Genomic DNA, 19,806 nt, shown 5'->3' with positions numbered 1-19,806 from the left:
TTTGTCTCAAGGTTCAGCACCTACCTCCCTAGCCCCACTTTCATGCCACTAATGTTCTGCTAATAACTCACTTGATAAGCATACCCCACAGAATTTTTGAGGTTGTCTGGGTTTGGCTTCCTGCACTGGGGTTCCTGCTCTGGGGTTCAGCTTTGCCACTGCCCCCTAGCTAAGTTAAATATGTATGAGTTGTGTGGCATCCTGGCACATGCCTCAGTTTGGCCCAGCTGGCCTCCCAGGATCATGATGAGTGGGGGGCTGAACCAAACTGAGTAGTGGTGCAACCCATGTATCAGATCCTAAGGCCTGGAGTGGGGAGCTATGCCCTGAGACTCATTGACACCTCTGAAAATTTTGTATTGAAACTCATGGTTGATAGAACCTGATCTAGTGGAGCTACCTGGTGAGTTAAGCCCTCACTAACCCAAAACAGATATTCTGGGTCTCATTATCCATCCGACCAGGAGTTTTACCATCATTTCTTGTAACCTGAAGATGTAATTCTCTAAAAGAAAGCCCCGTTTTATTGGCATCTTGGACCGGATTAGTCCAGGGCTGCTTTCTATCTGGTCTGGGATTTCATCTCCCATGGTCACTGAAGTTAATCCTTTTAAATCCCTCTTCACCCACATTTTCCTTCTTTATAATTCCATTACTTTGTATGGTGCTCCTGATTTACATCATGTCAAAAAGATCAGGCCTCAGGTCATTAGTCTACGCAGGGATAGCAGATCTTGGAACAATGCACTGGAATGAGAGAGGCATTCAAACATGTACTCCCCCATTTGCAGAAGTGGAACTACTCTAATGACATAACCATATGGACATCATTGCTCCCAGGCTGTCTAAAATTAAAGTGATTCAAAGTCCTCCAGCCATGTACTAACAGACCTGCTTTCTCTTTGCAGGGAAGTGCCGTGCCCCAGACTACATTAAGTTTGCTGAGATTACCATTGACAAGGTCATGGTGCGCAGCAAGGCACGATATGTGTGCAAACCTGGCTATCAAAGGATAGTTGGAGAGTCTGATCTTATTGTCTGTAAAAATGATTCTGGGCTCATTCACTGGACCACGAGAACTTCTGTATGTAAACGTAAGTAGTTACCTTCCCTCCTGCTATGTCTAAGCACCTCTCTTATCTGGACAGCCAATATTCAATTAATTGTGCTACTCTAGAAGCAGCACAGCACGGCAGTAATAAGTGATGTTTTGTGTTCCTACTGCTCTCATGCACACCTGACACTCAGATATTGACTCTTTCTGAAAATACAACATCTAATATACAGAGAAGTGTGTACAATGAAATTAAAATAAAGAGTTTAGTTTATTATTGCTATTAAAAACATTATGGCAGAGCTAGAAACACCACATTGTTGAGCTAATGCATAAGAAAAGGAAAGTAAAACAGATTTTAATCAGAAACTGACCAATTTAGAGTCACATTGCAAGCTGAGTGAAGAAAAGGAGTGGAAACACACAGCTTACAAAGTGAAAGACATATGGTACCTGTTAGAGGCCAAAGCTTCTGTCAGGAACAAAACAAGGATGGGCCCAGAGCAAAATCTAAGCTCTAAACTTTGGAAAAAATATGGATCTGAATATCAGTCCAAACTTCTCTTTATTTACCTAGGTGTTTATACGATACTAACCATCTGATTCCGAAGTTAGCTGTTGCTCATGCCTACTTCTAGAATCAACATGCAGGCTATCAGGGGAAATTTCCTAATGGTGGAATCTACTCATTTATTATTTGCTGAGGGCCGACAGTAAACACAGTCCTCTAAGAATCTCATAGAAAGACGTGGTTCCTTCTCTTAGGAGCCAGTGCACCTAAAAACATACAAATCCAACACAGACCTCACTGGCTGCCCAAAACAGTTTAACCCGTGGAGAGAGGACTGGCTATTTGCTCATGTCCTTCTCACAACTTTCACTGTTGCCTCTGGAGTTTAGTCTCTTCTGAACACAGTGGAACTTTCATGTCTCCTGCCCCACTTACTAGAGCTTTGGATGTTCATTTTTCTGGTTCCATGGGACCACAGGCAATGAGGTGACAAGAGAAAGTTTTCTTGTCATGTCTCCCTTCAATACCCTGTTGCCATAACTGGAATCATTCTTCAGCAAAGAGCAAACTCCCTCTGACCTGATGCAGCCATTAAAGCTATTTGAAACAACCTACTCTTCAATGTATATTAGATTTTGCTATTTCAGTCTAATCTACTAAAAGGCACTTGTATCAGTCACGGTGTTTGTTTCAGACATACCCATGGTTCTGGTCTTTGCTAGGAGCCCTAAGCTTCACAAACATGTGTGATGCTCAGTCGTAATCTCTGGTTGTTGTTATGTGCATTTATAGACACTGGTTAGAATGGATAGTGGAGGCAATCGTGTGCTCAGCCACATACGGCTCTAGTGAGGGTATGGAGGACTCTCCAATGACTTATCTCTAGTGAGATACTGCAACACGTAATTTGTCCTGTTATGCTATACTTGCGGTGAGGCAGGGATTTAGAGATGTCATATCTGATAAGTCTCAGAGGGGTAGCCGTGTGAGTCTGTAACCTTAACAAGTAGTCCTGTGGCACCTTAGGTTATGTCTAGACTACATGGCTCCATCGACGGAGCCATGTAAAACTAGTCTACCCAACATAGTCAATGAAATGGGGATTTAAATAATCCCCACTTCATTAAAATAAAAATGGCCACCGCACTGTGCCTACAGTCAGCTGATCTGTCATAGTGCGGCATTCTAGACACAGATTGGTCAACAAGAGAAGCCTTTGTCGACTGCTCCCTTATGCCTCATAGACTCATAGACCTTAAGGTCATAAGGAACCATTATGATTATCTAGTCTGACCTCCTGCACCATGCAGGCCACAGAATCTCACCCACCCACTGCTAGAATAATCCTCTCACCTATATCTCAGATATTGAAGTCCTCAAACGATGGTTTAAAGACCCCAAGATGCAGAGAACCCACCTGTGACGGGTTTTAAGGGTGCGAGCGCCACACCCCGCTGCTCCCGCCCGCGCCCCGGGCCGGGGCCAGCAGAGTGGGGTGGGGCTCCGCGAACCCACTGCCCTTGAGAGCTCAGTTGTCCCAATATCCGGGGTCCGTAAGTGAGCCCGGGACCGGGTGCGATCACCCCTCGCCCTGTATGGGGCCGAGGGGGCTCAGCAGACCTAGTCCGGTACCTTCCCGTGCGGCCCCCGTCCGGGGCTCTTGAGCCATCCCTCTAGTCTCGATCCCTTCCTCTCGCACCCTCTCGGCGCGGGGGGGGAGGTTGGGTAGTGTGTCCGGCTATTACAGCTTTGAAGACCTGCGCTGAGGTCGGGGTGTGGGGAGTGGGGGACCCGGGCCCACCCTCACCACCGGGTCCCAGCCCGAGGCCCTAAGTGGGGTGGGTGCTTTAAAGCGATCCCCCCACGGCAGGTGGGGCAGCCGCCCGAAACTCGCCTGCCCACGGGCACCAAAACGGTCCCGCCTCGGACTCCTTCCACTCCCGCGCCGTCGGCCCCCTGGGCCGGCGCAAGGTTAAATCATTTACCCCATCGCAGCCGCCATGCCCGTCCCAGGGCGAATCGCCAGCTGCCGGCGTCGTCTCCCCTCGTTGCCCAGAAGGCCGGGTGCTTGGGGTGCCGGGAAGCCAGGGTGGCTGCCCTCTCGGTCCCCTCACCCTGAGCGTCTCCGCGCCCCTGTTAGGGGCACGGGCGGGTGATGTCAGGGGCGTAAGCCCCGCCCCCTCCGGGGCTCTCCGATCCGGCTCCCGCTGGAGCGCGCCCATGGCTCCGCCCCGGGGCGCAAACCGTGGCGCCCTAACCGGGCGTTTTGCAGCTGCCCGGGGCTTCCCCCGCTTCCCCCGGCACGCGCCTGACCCCGCTTTCTGCCGCGGCGGGGCCGGCGGCGTGGCGCCGAGCGGCTTTCGGCTGTCTACGGCCGCTGCTTCCCACTCGGGAGGGGGGTCCTCCCCCGCTCCCAGTGCAGACCCCGCTGGGTCCGTCACACCACCCACAAGTGACCCCATGCTACAGAGGAAGGCAAAAAACCTCCAGGGCCTCTGCCAATCTACCCTAGAGGAAAATTCCTTCCCGACCCCAAATATGGCGATCAGCTGAACCCTAAACATTGGGCAAGACTCACCAACCAGACATCCAGAAAAAAGTTCTCTATAGTAATTCCTATCTTCCCACCATTGACCTATTTACCACTGATAGTGAAAGGTCAATTAATTGCCAAGATCATGTTATCTCATCAAACTATCCCCTTCATAAACCTATCTAGTTTAATCTTGAAGCCAGATAGGTCTTTTGCCCCCATTACTTCCCTTGGAAGGCTGTTCCAGAACTTTACTCCTCTGATGGTTAGAAACCTTCACCTAATTTCGAGTCTAAACTTCCTAATAGCCAGCTTATATCCATTTGTTCTTGTGTCCACATTGATATTGAGCTTAAATAATCCCTCTCCCTGCCTGGCATTTATCCCTCTAATATATTAAAAGAGAGCAATCATATCTCCCCTCAGCCTTCTTTTGGTAAGGTAAACAAGCCAAGTTCCTTGAGTCTCCTTTCATAAGACAGGTTTTCCATTCCTCGGGTCATCCTAGTGGCCCTTCTTTGTACCTGTTCCAGTTTGAATTCATCCTTCCTAAACATAGGAGACCAGAACTGCACACAGTATTCCAAATGAGGTCTCACCAATGCCTTATATAACGGCAGTAACACCTTCTTATGTCTACTGTAAGTACCTTGCCTAATGCATCCCAAAACTGTATTAGCCTTTAAACGAGGTTTACAGGAGTGGTCAACAAAGGTTTCTCTGGTCGACCGATCCACATCTAGACTGCCGTGCTCTGCCGGATTAGCTGATTGTTGGCACAGCGCAGCAGCCATTTTTATTTTAATGACGCAGGCATTATTTAAATCCTCATTTCATTGACTATGTCGGGTAAACTAGTTTACATGGCTCCGTTGATGGAGCCATGTAGTCTAGACATACCCTTAAAGATTAACAAATATATAGATAGATAATATCATGAACTTTCATGGGCAAAACCCTCTTTCTCAGATGAGCCTGAGAGGGATAACAAGAACCCAGAAATTATAAAAAAGTAAGAAGGGGTAAAAAATTACCTGTCAATTGTAGAACCGGTGCTAATGACGATGGTGGTCTCACCAGAGACTGGCAGTCTGGAAGTATCCCATACTTAGCTTTTGATATAAAAATGAGGTGTTAAAGGCAGGGGATATTAGCTTTATAATGTGACATCCTGTTAATGTCTTTATTTCTCTGGGCTTGTACAGTGTCAAATTTGTAGATGAACGTCTATTCCATGCACTCTCCCTGTACTTGGCTGGTGAAATTCCCTTGTAAAAAAATGGGTAAATCATGGCTTTGTATAGCAAAGTCACCTGAGTGCTGCATACTGTTTCTTTATATCAAATCCAGGTGAGCCATTAACCAAAACATGAACATGCCAAGTAATGAAAATTATCTTTGCCTTCTAATTACAAATGGGAAAATATAGGCAAAATATGAGGAAAGTTTCCTGGCACTGTGATGTAGTGTACTGAGCTATGGAGTGAGGGGGGATTTGATAGCAGCCTTCAACTCCCTGAAGGGAGGTTCCAAAGAGGATGGAGAGAGGCTGTTTTCAGTGGTGACAGATGGCAGAACAAGGAGCAATGGTCTCAAGTTGTGGTGGGAGAGGTCCAGGTTGGATATTAGGAAAAACTATTTCACCAGGAAGATAGTGAAGTACTGGAATGGGTTACCTAGGGAACCCTGGCCGGGTTGATTTAGTTGTGATTGGTCATGCCTAGAGCAGGGAGCTGGACCTGATGACCTTCTGAGGTCTCTTCCAGCTCTATGGTCCTATGGTTCTATGGAGCAGTCTCTCTAGGGGCTCTGTCTTCTGTGACTTTTTAAAATAGTCAAAACATATGGAATTGACAGATTGGATCAGACCAACAGTCTGTCTAGTCTAGTAACCAGTCTGAGAGGGGCCAGACCCTGATACTTCAGAGAAAGGGGAAAGAACCCCATAACAGGCATACATGGAATATTCGGAAATATGTAGAGACAGATTATGTGCTATAAGGAATCACTCTGTACCTCTACTGGCAGGGGCTGGCCTAGGCAATCAAATGGGGATTTTCCATTTGTGATTCTAGAGTGAGTAACTCTTCCAGAAATAATCCCACTACATTTAATCTCATCCTTAGGGGACACCAGTGCTATTTCACAGCAGTCAGAAAGAAAACTACAGAACAGTGCACCGGAGAATCCAGTCACCATAGTGCCGTCTGACACAGCAGGTACCAGTCATGTAATTTCTGTAACATATTTCTTCTGTTGGGTTGCATGGGAGCAGAAAAAGGCCAACCTTGAGTGTTTTCCAAATCCACTCTTTAATGTTTATGTTTTAGATTTGGTCATCTTCAATTCAGACATAGCAGTCACAAAATCCACTTGCTAGGAACAGCTGTTAACGTGTGATCAACAGGGTTTTTCATATTACCGTGCTTGGCCAAAGTTTGCAGGGCCCCAGGCAGCATGCTGGCAGCGGCTACACTGCATGCCCCGGAAACTCCCAGCCAGAGCAGCAAGTGAGAAGCCAGGCATATGGGCGCTGGGCAGCACGGGGCCCTAAAGGCATGGGGTTCAAAGCAACCACTTTACTTGCCTTGCCCTAAGTCCAGCCCTACATTTTGCCCCCTAAAACTGGGGGAGACTGGCTTTCTCCACACAGGAAAATGTTGTTGCATTGAAAATCTCACTGATGTGATAAGAGCCACAGCGAGATAAATATTGTGCCTGACTTAGTGTTTGCTCCCTTTGGATTGCATAGGTTACTGTGGGATGCCCATGCCCATGGAATATGCCACAGCTAAGGTGACAGAGTATGCTGTGGGTCAGGAACTGCATTACAAGTGTCTGAGCGGTTATGATGCTCGACCCCCAACCTCTGGTATCAGGACATGTAAGGAAGAAAGTGGGAAAATCTTCTGGACAAGTCTACGTCTGCAATGCACTAATGACAGCAAGAGTGTAGAAGAGACGACTCAATCGGTTCCAATAATAGGTACAAAGCAATCTTTCATCCGCTTGGTCACATCACTAGCCAAGAGGCTACCAGCAAAACCAAAGATCAATTTGGGGCTAGGTTCTGTCAGACCCTTGAGGAGACTCACTTTCTCCAGACATACTACTTGTTCAACCAGGACTGGATCCTGCTAATTGGAACATAGGTTCTACACGTGCACCATATCTGTACCACTGTGCATTAATCACTGTATATTAATAAAGTCATATAGAAATGGCTGAAATTACAACTGCTTTATCTAACAAAATACTAAACATAGAAAGCAAACATAAAATCTGGTTGTAACAAATGAAGTGTGGTTGGGGTTAGAACTCAAACTAGGAATGGTTTAAAGAGTCCTACCACTGTCTCGATGTCTGGAGAAAAGAGCTAAGTGAGTGTCTTTAGGCTGAGGAAAAGGAGCAAGCAGAGACGGGACGGAGTTGCAGAGACCTAGGTAAGTAGGCAGTCTTCTCTGTTCTGGTCTTCTTTCTGCCTTTCTCCTGTACTTGACACGCCGTCCTGTGTGCAGTGTGCAGACCAGAGGATGAGATGGTATGTATGCATGTGTGTATGACTGGCCCTGCTGTAGACTCCTACCTAAAACAAATAAACCCTGTGCTAGCAGTCATTACGGCTATAAAACTGGATTGCTGCACCACAAAGGGCTGTCAGCAACCAGGCTGGTTTCTGCCCCAGATGGCCTACAAAGCCAAACAGCCTGCTAGCTATCTCCTTAGCACCGCTGGGTTATATTGATAACATGCACACAGAGAGCCCTGAGGGGTGGGTGAACTCCCCTTATGAACAAACCCTCTGGTTACTGGGCAGATTAGGATCATGTGACCTATTTTCCCACCTTTTCTCTTTCCTGCCTTTCCTCTTTTTCCCATTCTTTTCTGACAGGAAATGGTGACCAGGAGACTGGATGCCATCTTAAAGAGGACATAAAAATGGAGGACATAAAAAAAAAGCCTGGTGCCCCTTCCCCAGTATATCCCCTCCTTGGCAATCTGGTACGTTGGTGCCATAGTTGTCACATTAACATTTACACAGGAGGAGGCACATAGCTACTAAAATTAACTACACTCCTGGTTTTCATCTTTACCCAACTAATTATTGCAATATTGGCTATAAAGGTTACAAAATAAACAATTAAGATAGTAACAAATGGATGCAATAAGATGTATCATGCATTACTCATCTCTATAGGGCTGGCAAACAAAGATTCCCACCAATAGGCAAATTGAGAGTATTGGAGCACTTTTTTCAGGATATTTTCAATTTCAGTGTTGGAGTGGTGCACTGTTATCATTGTGCTGTGATCCTGCTTTACAAGCTCCTGAATATGTTGCTTTAATTCGGGATGCTTTACCTATTGCCTTAATACTCTCAGGTTAGCTCCCAAATTCACAGGCTCTACATGGTCATATAAATCATAAGCAAGCCTTATATCCCTGGTATTCAACTTCTCCAAAATAAACTTAATGTCACAACCCTCAGAAATAGCACAAAACATAAGCACAAATTAATGTGAGGATCATTAACAATAGGGTAAAAGAAATTAACAATAAACTGGGTACAAGCACTCCTGATGCATATACAGTGATTGTTGATTATAACCAACTCCGACTGAGATGTATTTCTTCGTTGCATATGGTAATGGCATCTTCCCTCAGCTGTACTAGGACATATGTGTGGCCCCCTGCAGATTTTGGTGGGACACACATATCTAATATTTACCTCCCGTACATATGGAAATGGATAAATCCCAGAATATTCTCCTCAATCCTCTATTACCAAATTTGGTATATCTATGGGCATTAATACAGTATGGCTACGTCTAGACTGGCATAATTTTCCGGAAATGGTTTTAACGGAAAAGTTTTCCGTTAAAAGCATTTTCTGAACAGAGCATCTAGATTGGCATGGATGCTTGTCCGCAAAAGCACTTTTTGCGGAAAAGTGTCCATGGCCAATCTAGATGCGCTTTTGCACAAAAAAGCCCCGATCGCCATTTTCGCGATCAGGGCTTTTTTGCGGAAAACAAATCTCAGCTGTCTACACTGGCCCTTTTGCGCATAAGTTTTGCGCACAAGGGACTTTTGCCCGAACAGGAGCAGCATAGTATTTCCGCAAAAAGCACTGATTTCTTACAGTAGGAAGTCAGTGCTTTTGCGGAAATTCAAGCAGCCAGTGTAGACAGCTGGCAAGTTTTTCCAGAAAAGCGGCTGATTTGCGGAAAAGCGTCCGTGCCAATCTAGACGCTCTTTTCTGCAAATGCTTTTAACGGAAAAACTTTTCCGTTAAAAGCATTTGCAGAAAATCATGCCAGTCTAGACGTAGCCTATGATTTTATTAAGAGACTCGGCCAAGGATTGGTTCAAAGAGGCTAATTTGTAACTCACATTGCTAATATGTTGGGCAATAGTACCTGTACTCAAAGCATTGACAATTCCCAGTCCGGTACCCACCTCCTCTAGAAGCTTGGCAGCAATTTCTCGCTGTGAAAGTGATATAAATGAAGACTGGCTATACTTACTTGAAACCTGCAGATTTAAAGTAACTTTCCATAAGGCATACCAGGGTGTGTCACCATGATGCGCTTCAGATCCTCCTTAACAACCACTGAACCTATATGATTAACATGTTGTTTTGGAATAACTTGTACCTGGATATGATATTTGGACCCAAACACTCCTATCAGGGTCCAAACTTCTGAATCATTACCAGCTATAGACATATTTAATTGTCTCACACAACTTGCTTTGTTTATAGATGGTAAGTATACAGGACAAAGACTATTTACATTACCAGTTGAATTACAATATTGATGAGCACCAGCTTCACATTTAAGATCAATAAAATACTGACAAGAGGGAGTATGTAGTCTCATTTTTTTGCACAAAAATAAAGAACTGACCATTGGAATAGACTGTAACATTAAAGATCCCTTCCTTAACATGACTGGCTAACACTGAAGAAATATAGGCACACTTCAATGGACTTTTTGTCACAAAGCCACCTGTACAACCAGTGACCCTCGGATCTTGAAGCTCCCAACTACAACCCCCGAGATATTTTTGAGACTCTACCTAGGAGTAAAAATTCTCGAGCCCACTGCTCATTTTTGTATGCCAAAATCGTATTTGCTCTACTACTCTTTTCCTTCTTCCACTGTAGCTCACAGTCTTCTCCATTTGTATAAGCAAATATGGAAATATGGATACCTGTAGTATCCTCAATTCTAGGCCTAAAAGGGAAGCCCCAGTCCTTAGGTTCACTGGGTTGCGATCCCCTTATTCCTGTTATAGGAGTCACAGTACAGAAATAACTGTCCCTCATGCACAGTAATAGCCATACATAGGGTTCTACAACAGATAATAAAATACATTACATCCATGAGGGGACTGCTGATCCAAGTTTCCTATGACACAGAAGAAGGAGACAATAATTACATTCAAATTATTGTACATTCAGTTACCCTTCCAATCTTTAATCTGGCTGGAATGGAACCATTTCAATCGGGCCTTCCTCCCCTTACGGCTTTTCAGCTCAAGCTCATAGACCACCAGATTTGCTTTATTTGTAATCTGAACTGGACCCATCCACCTTAGGTTAAAGGCGTGACCTTTTTTTCCTGAAAAGTACTTATCCAGCACTTTATCACCCATGTTCCATTCTTTGGGCTTAGAAGAATCTCCCAGCCTCTTATCCATTGATCTTATGTTGGTCTTTAACCAGATAGCCACTTGGTGTTGGATGTTATTAATGTCATGTATGATTTCTTTATCAATTAGTCTACACACAGCCTGGGCTGATATTCATCTGTGGGACACCCCTGATCCATCAGTGTTCAGTCAGGCGCATCAATTGACCGGTCATTGCCTGATGGGGGATGTATCCAGGAGAAGCTACAGAAGATCTCAGGTCCATAAGAACCAGCAGGAGTTTCCGATCCCAATCTTTGCCTTGACTATTGACTAACTTCCTCGATGCAATTTTCAGGGTATGATTTGTTTGTTCCATTATGACAGCCTGTAGTTGTTTGGTTCTCTCGCGTTGTGCTAGTTTCTGTAACAAATCTTTTGTAGGGAGATGATCTATAGCTTTCTTGGCTTCATACTGCAAAAATTTTTCCAAATTTCATTCCAGAACATCTTGTGCTCCTTCTGATTTGAACTTCCCAGGTGATTACTCTTTCCAAGCCGGATAGGAGATTTCCTCTTCCTCTTCTGTGAAGAAGATCCTTTGACTTCTTGCTGATGCTTCCAGGATTTAAGGGATCATCTGCCTCTTCTGCTGCCCTTGTTTGTAACAGCTGCCACCTTTTTCCTAGTCCCTACAGCTGGGAAGGCTTCCTGCTGAAGTTCATAGGCTTCCTTAATGTGATTCTCTAACTCCCCCAGCGAGGTATTTTGAGAATCCACATGACCAAGGGCTATACGGAGGGTTGGTGTCAAATCCTGTAAAGCTGTTGCCCAGGACTCTGCTGCATCACATGAGAAATCACCTGCTAACCAATACAGAAGTTTCTTCCTTCCTAAATATCTCTCTGGCCTCTCATGAGGGTGTTGTCTTTCAGAATAAGAGTTGCTTATAAGGTTCTGACTAGGGTAGTAACATTTAATAAGGCCCTCATACATTTGAAAAGGGTTGGTGGCATCTCCCACTTGCAAGTGCACAAGCAAAGCACTAAATTCCTCACTGACCATACATTCCCGTATTAGGGCAGAGATGTCCTCTGTTCCCACCCCGGCAGGGCACACACCTTAAAGGACCAGTCTAAAGCTGTATCCCTATTCAGGGGACCTAGGATCTTGTCTGCTGCTCAAGCTTGTTCAGCTATATAAGACTTAAACTCTTGTTGAGTTTCTGATGATCATGTAGGCCCTGGGCCATAATTTACCACTGTGTTAGTTATAGGTGCCATAGGTAAGCTCTAAGGCTGTGTCTAGACTACATGCCTCTGTCGTCAGAGGCATGTAGATTAGACACATAGGCAAAGTCAAATGAAGCTGCAATTTAAATGATCATGAGATGAGATTTACCGGAGCTGCCGACAAAGGGCTTTGATGTCGACAGGGGAGCGTCCAGACTAGCGCGCTGAGCCGACAGACAGCTGATCAGCTGTTTGTCGGCTCAGCGCGGCAGCCATGTAAATTTAAATGAAGCCGCGATCATTTAAATCGCGGCTTCATTTGACTTTGCCAAAACAACAAATCTACATGGCTCCGTCGACGGAGCCATGTAGTTTAGACGTACCCTAAGTTACAGGAGGACTGGGCTCAGGAGAAGCAGTAAGCTGCCACCCCTTTCCTGTTTCCCTGCTCTGATATTTCCTGCAAAAGACATGGAACTTCTCCATCTCTGAATCAGTCCAAGTGTTCTGCTTCTCTGGCCTGGCTTAGACCTGACCTCTTTCATGAGCTCTCAGATTGCTGCCTGAGATTCCTCTTGTTTAATGGCAGCTTGGATGAGTTCTTTGTCAGCATGTCTGACAGCTCTGAAAGCTGAGAGTCCAAGCGGCTAACTTGGATGAGATATCCACCATTTTGGGGATCCAGCCCCTCTACCTGATCATTAAACTTCTCCAATTCAGCTTTCTTTTCCCTAATCACTTGCTGTAATTGAGTTATAGTACTTGCCTGGGATCCACAGAACTCGTGGAGCTCCTTAGAGACAATGTACAGCCCATAGATCAGAGCCCTTTTTATCTGCTTCGTGTTAGGAACAGGCTTCTCCTGGATAAACTTTTCCCAGCACCATGTCAGGGTAGAGTATACTTTGCCCACCTTGAGCAGCCCTTCTCCCTAAAGGTTCTTCCCTTTTCCAAATAATTCCACACAAAACACAAGGGAAGTTTTATTCTGAATCAGTAACCACCCAGCTTCTCCAGTGGTCCAGGTGCACATGCTGGATGGGAATCAACCTGCTGGTATCTTGAAACCGCACGGCTTCTCTGCTGTGCCCCAGAAGAGCACAGGAACCAATGATACCTGGCAGCTCTCAGCCATGGCTGGGAAGTACACAGATAGCAGCTGGTTATTACCGCAGAATGGGGCTCTGTCCTCAATGTCAGATAAGACCCGACTTATCTTTGCTTGTCTGACCCACAAAGCTACTATCCCCCACCGTCTGGAACTAGCCCTTAAACCCTCTAGATCTGGATTCCTCAGATCTGCAACCTAGGGTGGACTCTATTGCCCCAGACTGGTCACTCATTTACTCATGCTATTTAGGCCCACAGAAGGAGGCTGATCCTTCCCAGTTGCTGCTCGAGTTATCCCAGGTTCCACCCCACCTAGATCCCCATCTGTGGGGAGAGGAGGTATGATTTGGTACCGCAGACCAATGACTCCCCCCAGCCGCCACTGGGCAAGCATTGGTGGTTCACCACCACCCTTGCAGGAAATGAAGGTGCACATGCCACCTATGGACACCTCTCTGTCACCCTCGGGAGCGATTTCCCACCCACACAGTGTCCTGGCCTGCTAGCAACTGACAGAGCTAGAAAATAAACTAAAACAGGGTACGTCTACACTACAGCGCTAGTTCGAACTAACTTAGTTCGAATTAGTTAATTCGAACTAAGCTAGTTCGAACTAACGCATCTAGAACTAAAAACTAGTTCGAACTAGCGTTTTGCTAGTTCGAACTAGCAAGTCCACATTGAGTGGACTCTGAACAGGGCTTAAGGATGGCCGGAAGCAGTGCCGGCAGGGCATAAAAGGAGGACTTAGAGCATGGAGATGCTGTCTCAGGCTAGCCGAGGGCTGCGCTTAAAGGGTCCCGACCCCCACCCCGGACACACAGTTCTAAGGGGTGCCCCGCTTGCAAAGAAGTTCTGGCTTGGAGTGCCCTGAGTGCCCACACTGGGCACATCACACCACTCGGCCATCAGCCCGGCTGCACTTGCCGCAGGCTGCCATCTGGGGAGAGGGAGTAATTGGGGGGCTGCAGGAGAGCTTCCACCCCCAGAAGCCCGCAGAGCCAGCCCAGTCCTCCCCATCGGGGGCTCGTACCCCATTCCTCCCTCACCTCCTTCCACTTACCCTTCCTTAGCCCCCCTTCTTATTGATGTACAAAATAAAGATAACGTTTCTTCCAACATTGACTCTGTCTTTATTGAAAAAAAACTGGGGGAGACTGGGAAAAGGAGGTGGGAGAGGGGAAGAGAAAGGCTGGGAGAGGGGAGGGCAACTAACATGATCAGGGGTTGGGAACAGGTCCCAGATGAAGAAAGGCTACAGAGACTGGGACTGTTCAGCTTAGAAAAGAGGAGACGGAGGGGGGACAGGATAGAGGTCTCTAAAAGCAGGGGTTGGGTGGAGAGGGTGCATTCAGAAAAGTTCTTCCTGAGTTCCCATAAAGAAGGACTAGAGGACACCAAAGGAAAGGAATGGGTAGCAGGCTTGAAACTAGTAATAGAAAGTTGTTGTTCTTCAGAAAGCAAATAGTTAACCTGTGGAACTCCTTGCTGCAGGAGGCTGTGAAGGCTACAACTAGAACAGAATTTAAAGGGAAGTGAGATAAAGTGATGGAGGTTGGGTCCATGGAGTCCTATTAGCCAGAGGGTAGGAGTGGTGTCCCTGCCCAAAGTTTGTGGAAGGCTGGAGAGGGATGGCACGAGACAAATGGCTTGGTCATTGTCTTCGGTCCATCCCCTCCAGGGTCCCTAGGGTTGGCCGCTGTCGGCAGACAGGCTACTGGGCTAGATGGACCTTTGGTCTGACCCAGGACGGCCATTGTAAGCTCAGGGCTCAGTGTCGGGGGTCTCAGTGGACCCCCTTGATTTTCATGCACACCTGCTCCTGGGTGGCCAGGCTGGCAGCTCTCCTGCCCTAGACGGCCACTTTCCTGTGCCTAGTGCGGAGATCGTGGACGAGGTCCACGATGTCCGCACTAGCCCAGGAAGGTGCCCGCCTCTTGCGGTCCAGGGCAAGCTCCCGGGAGCCACCAGCCTGGTCCCAGCAAGAGGGGGTGGGCTGGGGGGCATCGGGTGGGTGGCTCTGTGCCGTGCCAGGTGCAGGGTCTGCTAGCTGGGTGCTGGCAGGCTTGCACCTGGCACGGGCACCGTAGCCAGCCCGTGCCCCTTTAAGGGGTCCGGGGCCGGGAGGGGGGCATAGAGTTTCCCTGGTGTTGGCCAGAGTGGCAACCAGGGAAACCTGGGGAGGGCTAGCCTCCCACTAGTTCGAACTAAAGGGCTACACAGCCCTTAGTTCGAACTAGCTAGTTCGAACTAGGCGTTAGTCCTCGTAAAATGAGGTTTACCTAGTTCGAACTAAGCGCTCCGCTAGTTCGAATTAAGTTCGAACTAGCGGAGCGCTAGTGTAGCGCCTAGGAAAGTTAGTTCGAACTAACGGACGTTAGTTCGAACTAACTTTCTAGTGTAGACATACCCACAGTGACTTGACTAATAGTAGGTGTCCTGCTGCGGTTGACAAAACTGTTAGACCAGGACTGAATCCTACTTACAGGGACACAGGTTCTACACCTGCACTGTATCTCTATCACCATGTATTAATCAAGTCACACAGAAATGTCTGAAACAACGACCGTTCTATTTAACACAATACGAAACGTAGAAAGCAAACGTAAAATCTGGTTGTCACAAATGAAGCCTGGTGTCAGGCCAGAACCCAAAATAGGAATGGTCTAAACAGTCCTACCACTGTTTCAATGTCCGGAGAAAAGAGGTATGTGAACGTCTTCAGGCTGAGGAAAAGGAACAAACAAAGACACGATGGAGTTGCAGAGACCCAGTTAGGTAGACGGTCTTTTCTGTTCTGGTCTTCTTTTTTCCTTTCTTCTATATTTGACATGCCCTCCTGCATGCGGAGTGTGGACAGGAGGACGAGATGGCATGTATGCGTGTGTGTATAACTGGCCCTGCTGTAGACTCCTACCTAAAACAAATAAATTGTGTGCTAGCAGTCCTTATAGCTGTAAAACTGGATTGATGCACCACAAAGGGCTGTCAGCAACCAGGCTGGCTTCTACCCCAGAAGGCCTACAAAGCCAGACAGCCTGCTAGCTGTTGCCCTAGCATCACTGGGTTGTGCCGATGACATGCACACAAAGGGTACGTCTAAACTACATGCCTCCGTCGACGGAGGCATGTAGATTAGCCAGATCGGCAGAGGGAAATGAAGCCGCGATTAAAATAATCGCGGCTTCATTTAAATTTAAATGGCTGCCCCGCTCTGCCGATCAGCTGTTTGAAGAAGCCTTTCTTGATCGGCACAGGTAAACCTGGTTTCACGAGGCATACCTGTGCCGATCAAGAAAGGCTTCTTTGTCGGCGCGTCGCGTCCAGACTGCCCCGATCTGCCGACAAACAGCTGATCGGCAGAGCGGGGCAGCCATTTAAATTTAAATGAAGCCGCGATTATTTTAATCGCGGCTTCATTTCCCTCTGCCGATCTGGCTAATCTACATGCCTCCGTCGACGGAGGCATGTAGTATAGACACACCCAAAGAGAGCCCGGAGGGGCAGGTGAACTCCCCTTATGAACCCTCTGTTTACTGGGCAGATTAGGGTCATGTGACCCATTTTCCTGCCTTTTCTCTTTCCCACCTTTCTTCTTTTCCTTGCTCTTTTCTGTCAGGAGATGGTGACCAGGAGACTGGTCGCCATCTTAAAGAGGACATTAAATGGAGGACATAAAAAAAACTGGTGCCCCTCCCCCCACATATTGATGAACAAGGGGAAAAAAAGTGTCTTTATCATAGATGAGGTCTTAAAAGCCTTCTAATCCACCAACATTAACTGCCAGTTCTCAGAGCATATTTGCCATCCCCGCAACAGGTTGGAACTAAATGACTCACGTGAATACAAAAAAAAAAAAGGTGTCTCATCTGAGCCCCTATTGTAGCACTGCGGCTTTAGGGACTTAGGCTGTAAGCAATTTATCCCCTATTTTCAAAATGGGGATCTGAGGTTATGGCCTTGATATATAATTGATTTCTTTTAAAGTTAGGAGTCTAAGTACTTTTGTGAATTCACCCATGGTTTTATCATCATTTCTTGTAACCTGAAAATGTACTTCTTTAAGGGAGACATGGTATTGGCAGATTGGACAGGACTAGTCCAGGGCTGCTTTCTATGTGGGCTGGGATTTCATCTCCCATGGTCACTGTGGGGTAAGCCTCTTAAACCCTTCTCCACCCTTACTTTCAAACATGCAATCCTCCATTTGCAGTAATGGAAATACTCCAGTGCCATAACCATATGGACACCATTGCTCCCAGGCTGTCTAAAATCAAAGTGATTCAAAGCCCTCCAGCCATGTACTAACAGACCTGCTTTCTCTTTGCAGGGAAGTGCCGTGCCCCAGACTACATTGAGTTTGCTGAGATTACCATTGACAAGGTCATGGTGGGCAGCAAGGCGCAATATGAGTGCAAACCTGGCTATCAAAGGATAGTTGGAGAGTCTGATTTTATTGTCTGTAAAAATGATTCTGAGTTCATTCACTGGACCATGAGAACTACTATATGTAAACGTAAGTAGTTACCTTCCTTCCTGCTAGGTCTAAGCACCTCGTTTATATGGGCAGCCAATATTCAATTAATTGTGCTACTCTAGAAGCAGCACAACACGGAAGTAATGAATGATGTTTTGTATTCCTACTTCTCTCATGCACACCTGACACTCAGATATTGACTCTTTCTGAAGATACATCTAATATACAGAGAAGTGTGTACAATGAAATTAAAATAAAGAGTTTAGTTTATTATTACAATTTAAAAACATTATGGCAGAGCTAGAAACACCACACTGTTGAGCTAATGCATAAGAAAAGGTAAGTAAAACAGATTTTAATCAGAAACTGACCAATTTAGAGTCACATTGCAAGCAGAGTGAAGAAAAGGAGTGGAAACACACAGCTTACAAAGTGAAAGACATATGGTACCTGTTAGAGGCCAAAGCTTCTGTCAGGAACAAAACAGGGATGGGCCCAGAGCAAAACCCAAGCTTTAAACTTTGGAAAAATATGGATCTCAATATCAATCCAAACTTCTCTTTATTTACCTAGGTGTTTATATGATGCTAACCATCTGATTCCGAAGTTAGCTGTCGCTCGTGCCTACTTCTAGAATCAACATGCAGGCTATCAGGGGAAATTTCCTAATGGTGGAATCTACTCATTTATTATTTGCTGAGGGCTGACAGTAAACACAGTCCTCTAAGAATCTCATAGAAAGACGTGGTTCCTTCTCTTAGGAGCCAGTGCACCTAAAAACACACAAATCCAACACAGACCTCACTGGCTGCCCAAAACAGTTTGACCCGTGAGGAGAGGACTGGCTATTTGCTCATGTCCTTCTCACAACTTTCACTGTTGCCTCTGGAGTTTAGTCTCTTCTGAACACAGTAGAATTTTCATGTCTCCTGCCCCACTTACCAGAGCTTTGGATGTTCATTTTGCTGGTTCCATGGGACCACTGGCAATGAGGTGACAAGAGAAAGTTTTCTTGTCATGTCTCCCTTCAATACCCTGTTGCCATAACTGGAATCATTCTTCAACAAAGAGCAAACTCCCTCTGACCTGATGCAGCCATTAAAGCTATGTGAAAGAACCACACTCTTCAACATGTATTAGATTTTGCTATTTCAATCTGTTCTGATGAAATACAGGACTATGTAGCACTTTAAAGACTAACAAGATGGTTTATTAGATGATGAGCTTTCGTGGGCCAGACCCACTTCCTCAGATCAAATAATGGAAGAAAATAGTCACAACTATATATACCAAAGGATACAATTTAAAAAAAAATGAACACACATGAAAAGGACAAATCACATTACAGAACAGAAGGGGGATGTGGGGGGGGGGGGAGGAAGGTGAATGCCAGTGAGTTAATGATATTAGAGGTGGGGAAGGGGAGATGTCTGTGAGTTAATAGTATTAGAGGTGATAATTGGGGAAGCTATCTTTGTAATGGGTAAGATAGTTGGAGTCTTTGTTAATTCCCCTGCGGAGAGTGTCGAATTTTAGCATGAATGCCAGTTAAGAGGATTATTTTGTTTCAGCTACACCAGACTAACACGGCTACATTTCTATCACTGTTCTGATGAAAGGCACTTGTATTAGTCACAGTGTTTGTTTTGGATACACCCATGGTTCTGGTCTTCTTTGCTAGGAGCTCTAAGCTTCACAAACATGTGTTATGCTCAGTTGTGATCTCTGGTTGTTATGTACCTTCATAGAGATGGGTAACAATGGATAGAGGAGGGAATCATGTGTGCTCAGCCAGATACTGATCTAATGTGGGTATGGAGGAACTTCCAATGACTTAACTCCAATGAGATACACCAACACTGAATTTGTCCTGTTATGCTGTGATTGCAGTCAGGCATGGTTTTAAGGATGCCATATCTGTTAAGTCTAGAGGGGTAGCCATGTTAGTCTGTAACTTTAAAAACAACAAGTAATCTGGTGGCACCTCAGAAACTAATAAATATATATAGATAATATCATGAGCTCTAATGGGCAAAACCCACTTCCTCAGATGAGCCGGAGAGGGATAACAGGAACCCAGTATTTATAACAGAGTAAGAAGAGGAAAAAATATACTTGTCAATTGTAAAACCAGCGCTAATGATGATTGTGGTCTCACCAGAGACTGGTGGTCTGGAAGTGTCCCATACTTAGCTATTGATATAAAAATGAGGTGTTAAAGGCAGGGGAGACTAGCTTTATAGTGTGACATCC

At 45.9% G+C, this 19,806-nt stretch overlaps 1 protein-coding gene across 1 annotated transcript in view; it reads left to right on the top strand.

Annotated features, from left to right (window-relative positions):
- The window catches only part of IL2RA (interleukin 2 receptor subunit alpha), a 52,056-nt gene that overhangs the window by 17,966 nt on the left and 14,284 nt on the right, over window positions 1-19,806 (top strand). Inside the window, exons 2-5 of the mRNA XM_025183200.3 lie at window positions 909-1,094; window positions 6,225-6,317; window positions 6,851-7,084; window positions 17,407-17,592. Coding sequence (XP_025038985.3) covers window positions 909-1,094; window positions 6,225-6,317; window positions 6,851-7,084; window positions 17,407-17,592 — 699 coding nt within the window. The remainder of the gene's footprint in view (window positions 1-908; window positions 1,095-6,224; window positions 6,318-6,850; window positions 7,085-17,406; window positions 17,593-19,806) is intronic.

This window comes from Pelodiscus sinensis, chromosome 1 (genome assembly GCF_052426305.1).
Source record: "Pelodiscus sinensis isolate ZL-2025 chromosome 1, ASM5242630v1, whole genome shotgun sequence".
In the NCBI taxonomy this organism is placed as follows: domain Eukaryota; kingdom Metazoa; phylum Chordata; order Testudines; family Trionychidae; genus Pelodiscus; species Pelodiscus sinensis.
Note: the sequence above shows the minus strand (reverse complement) of the source record. Positions and strands in the feature narration are given on the sequence as shown.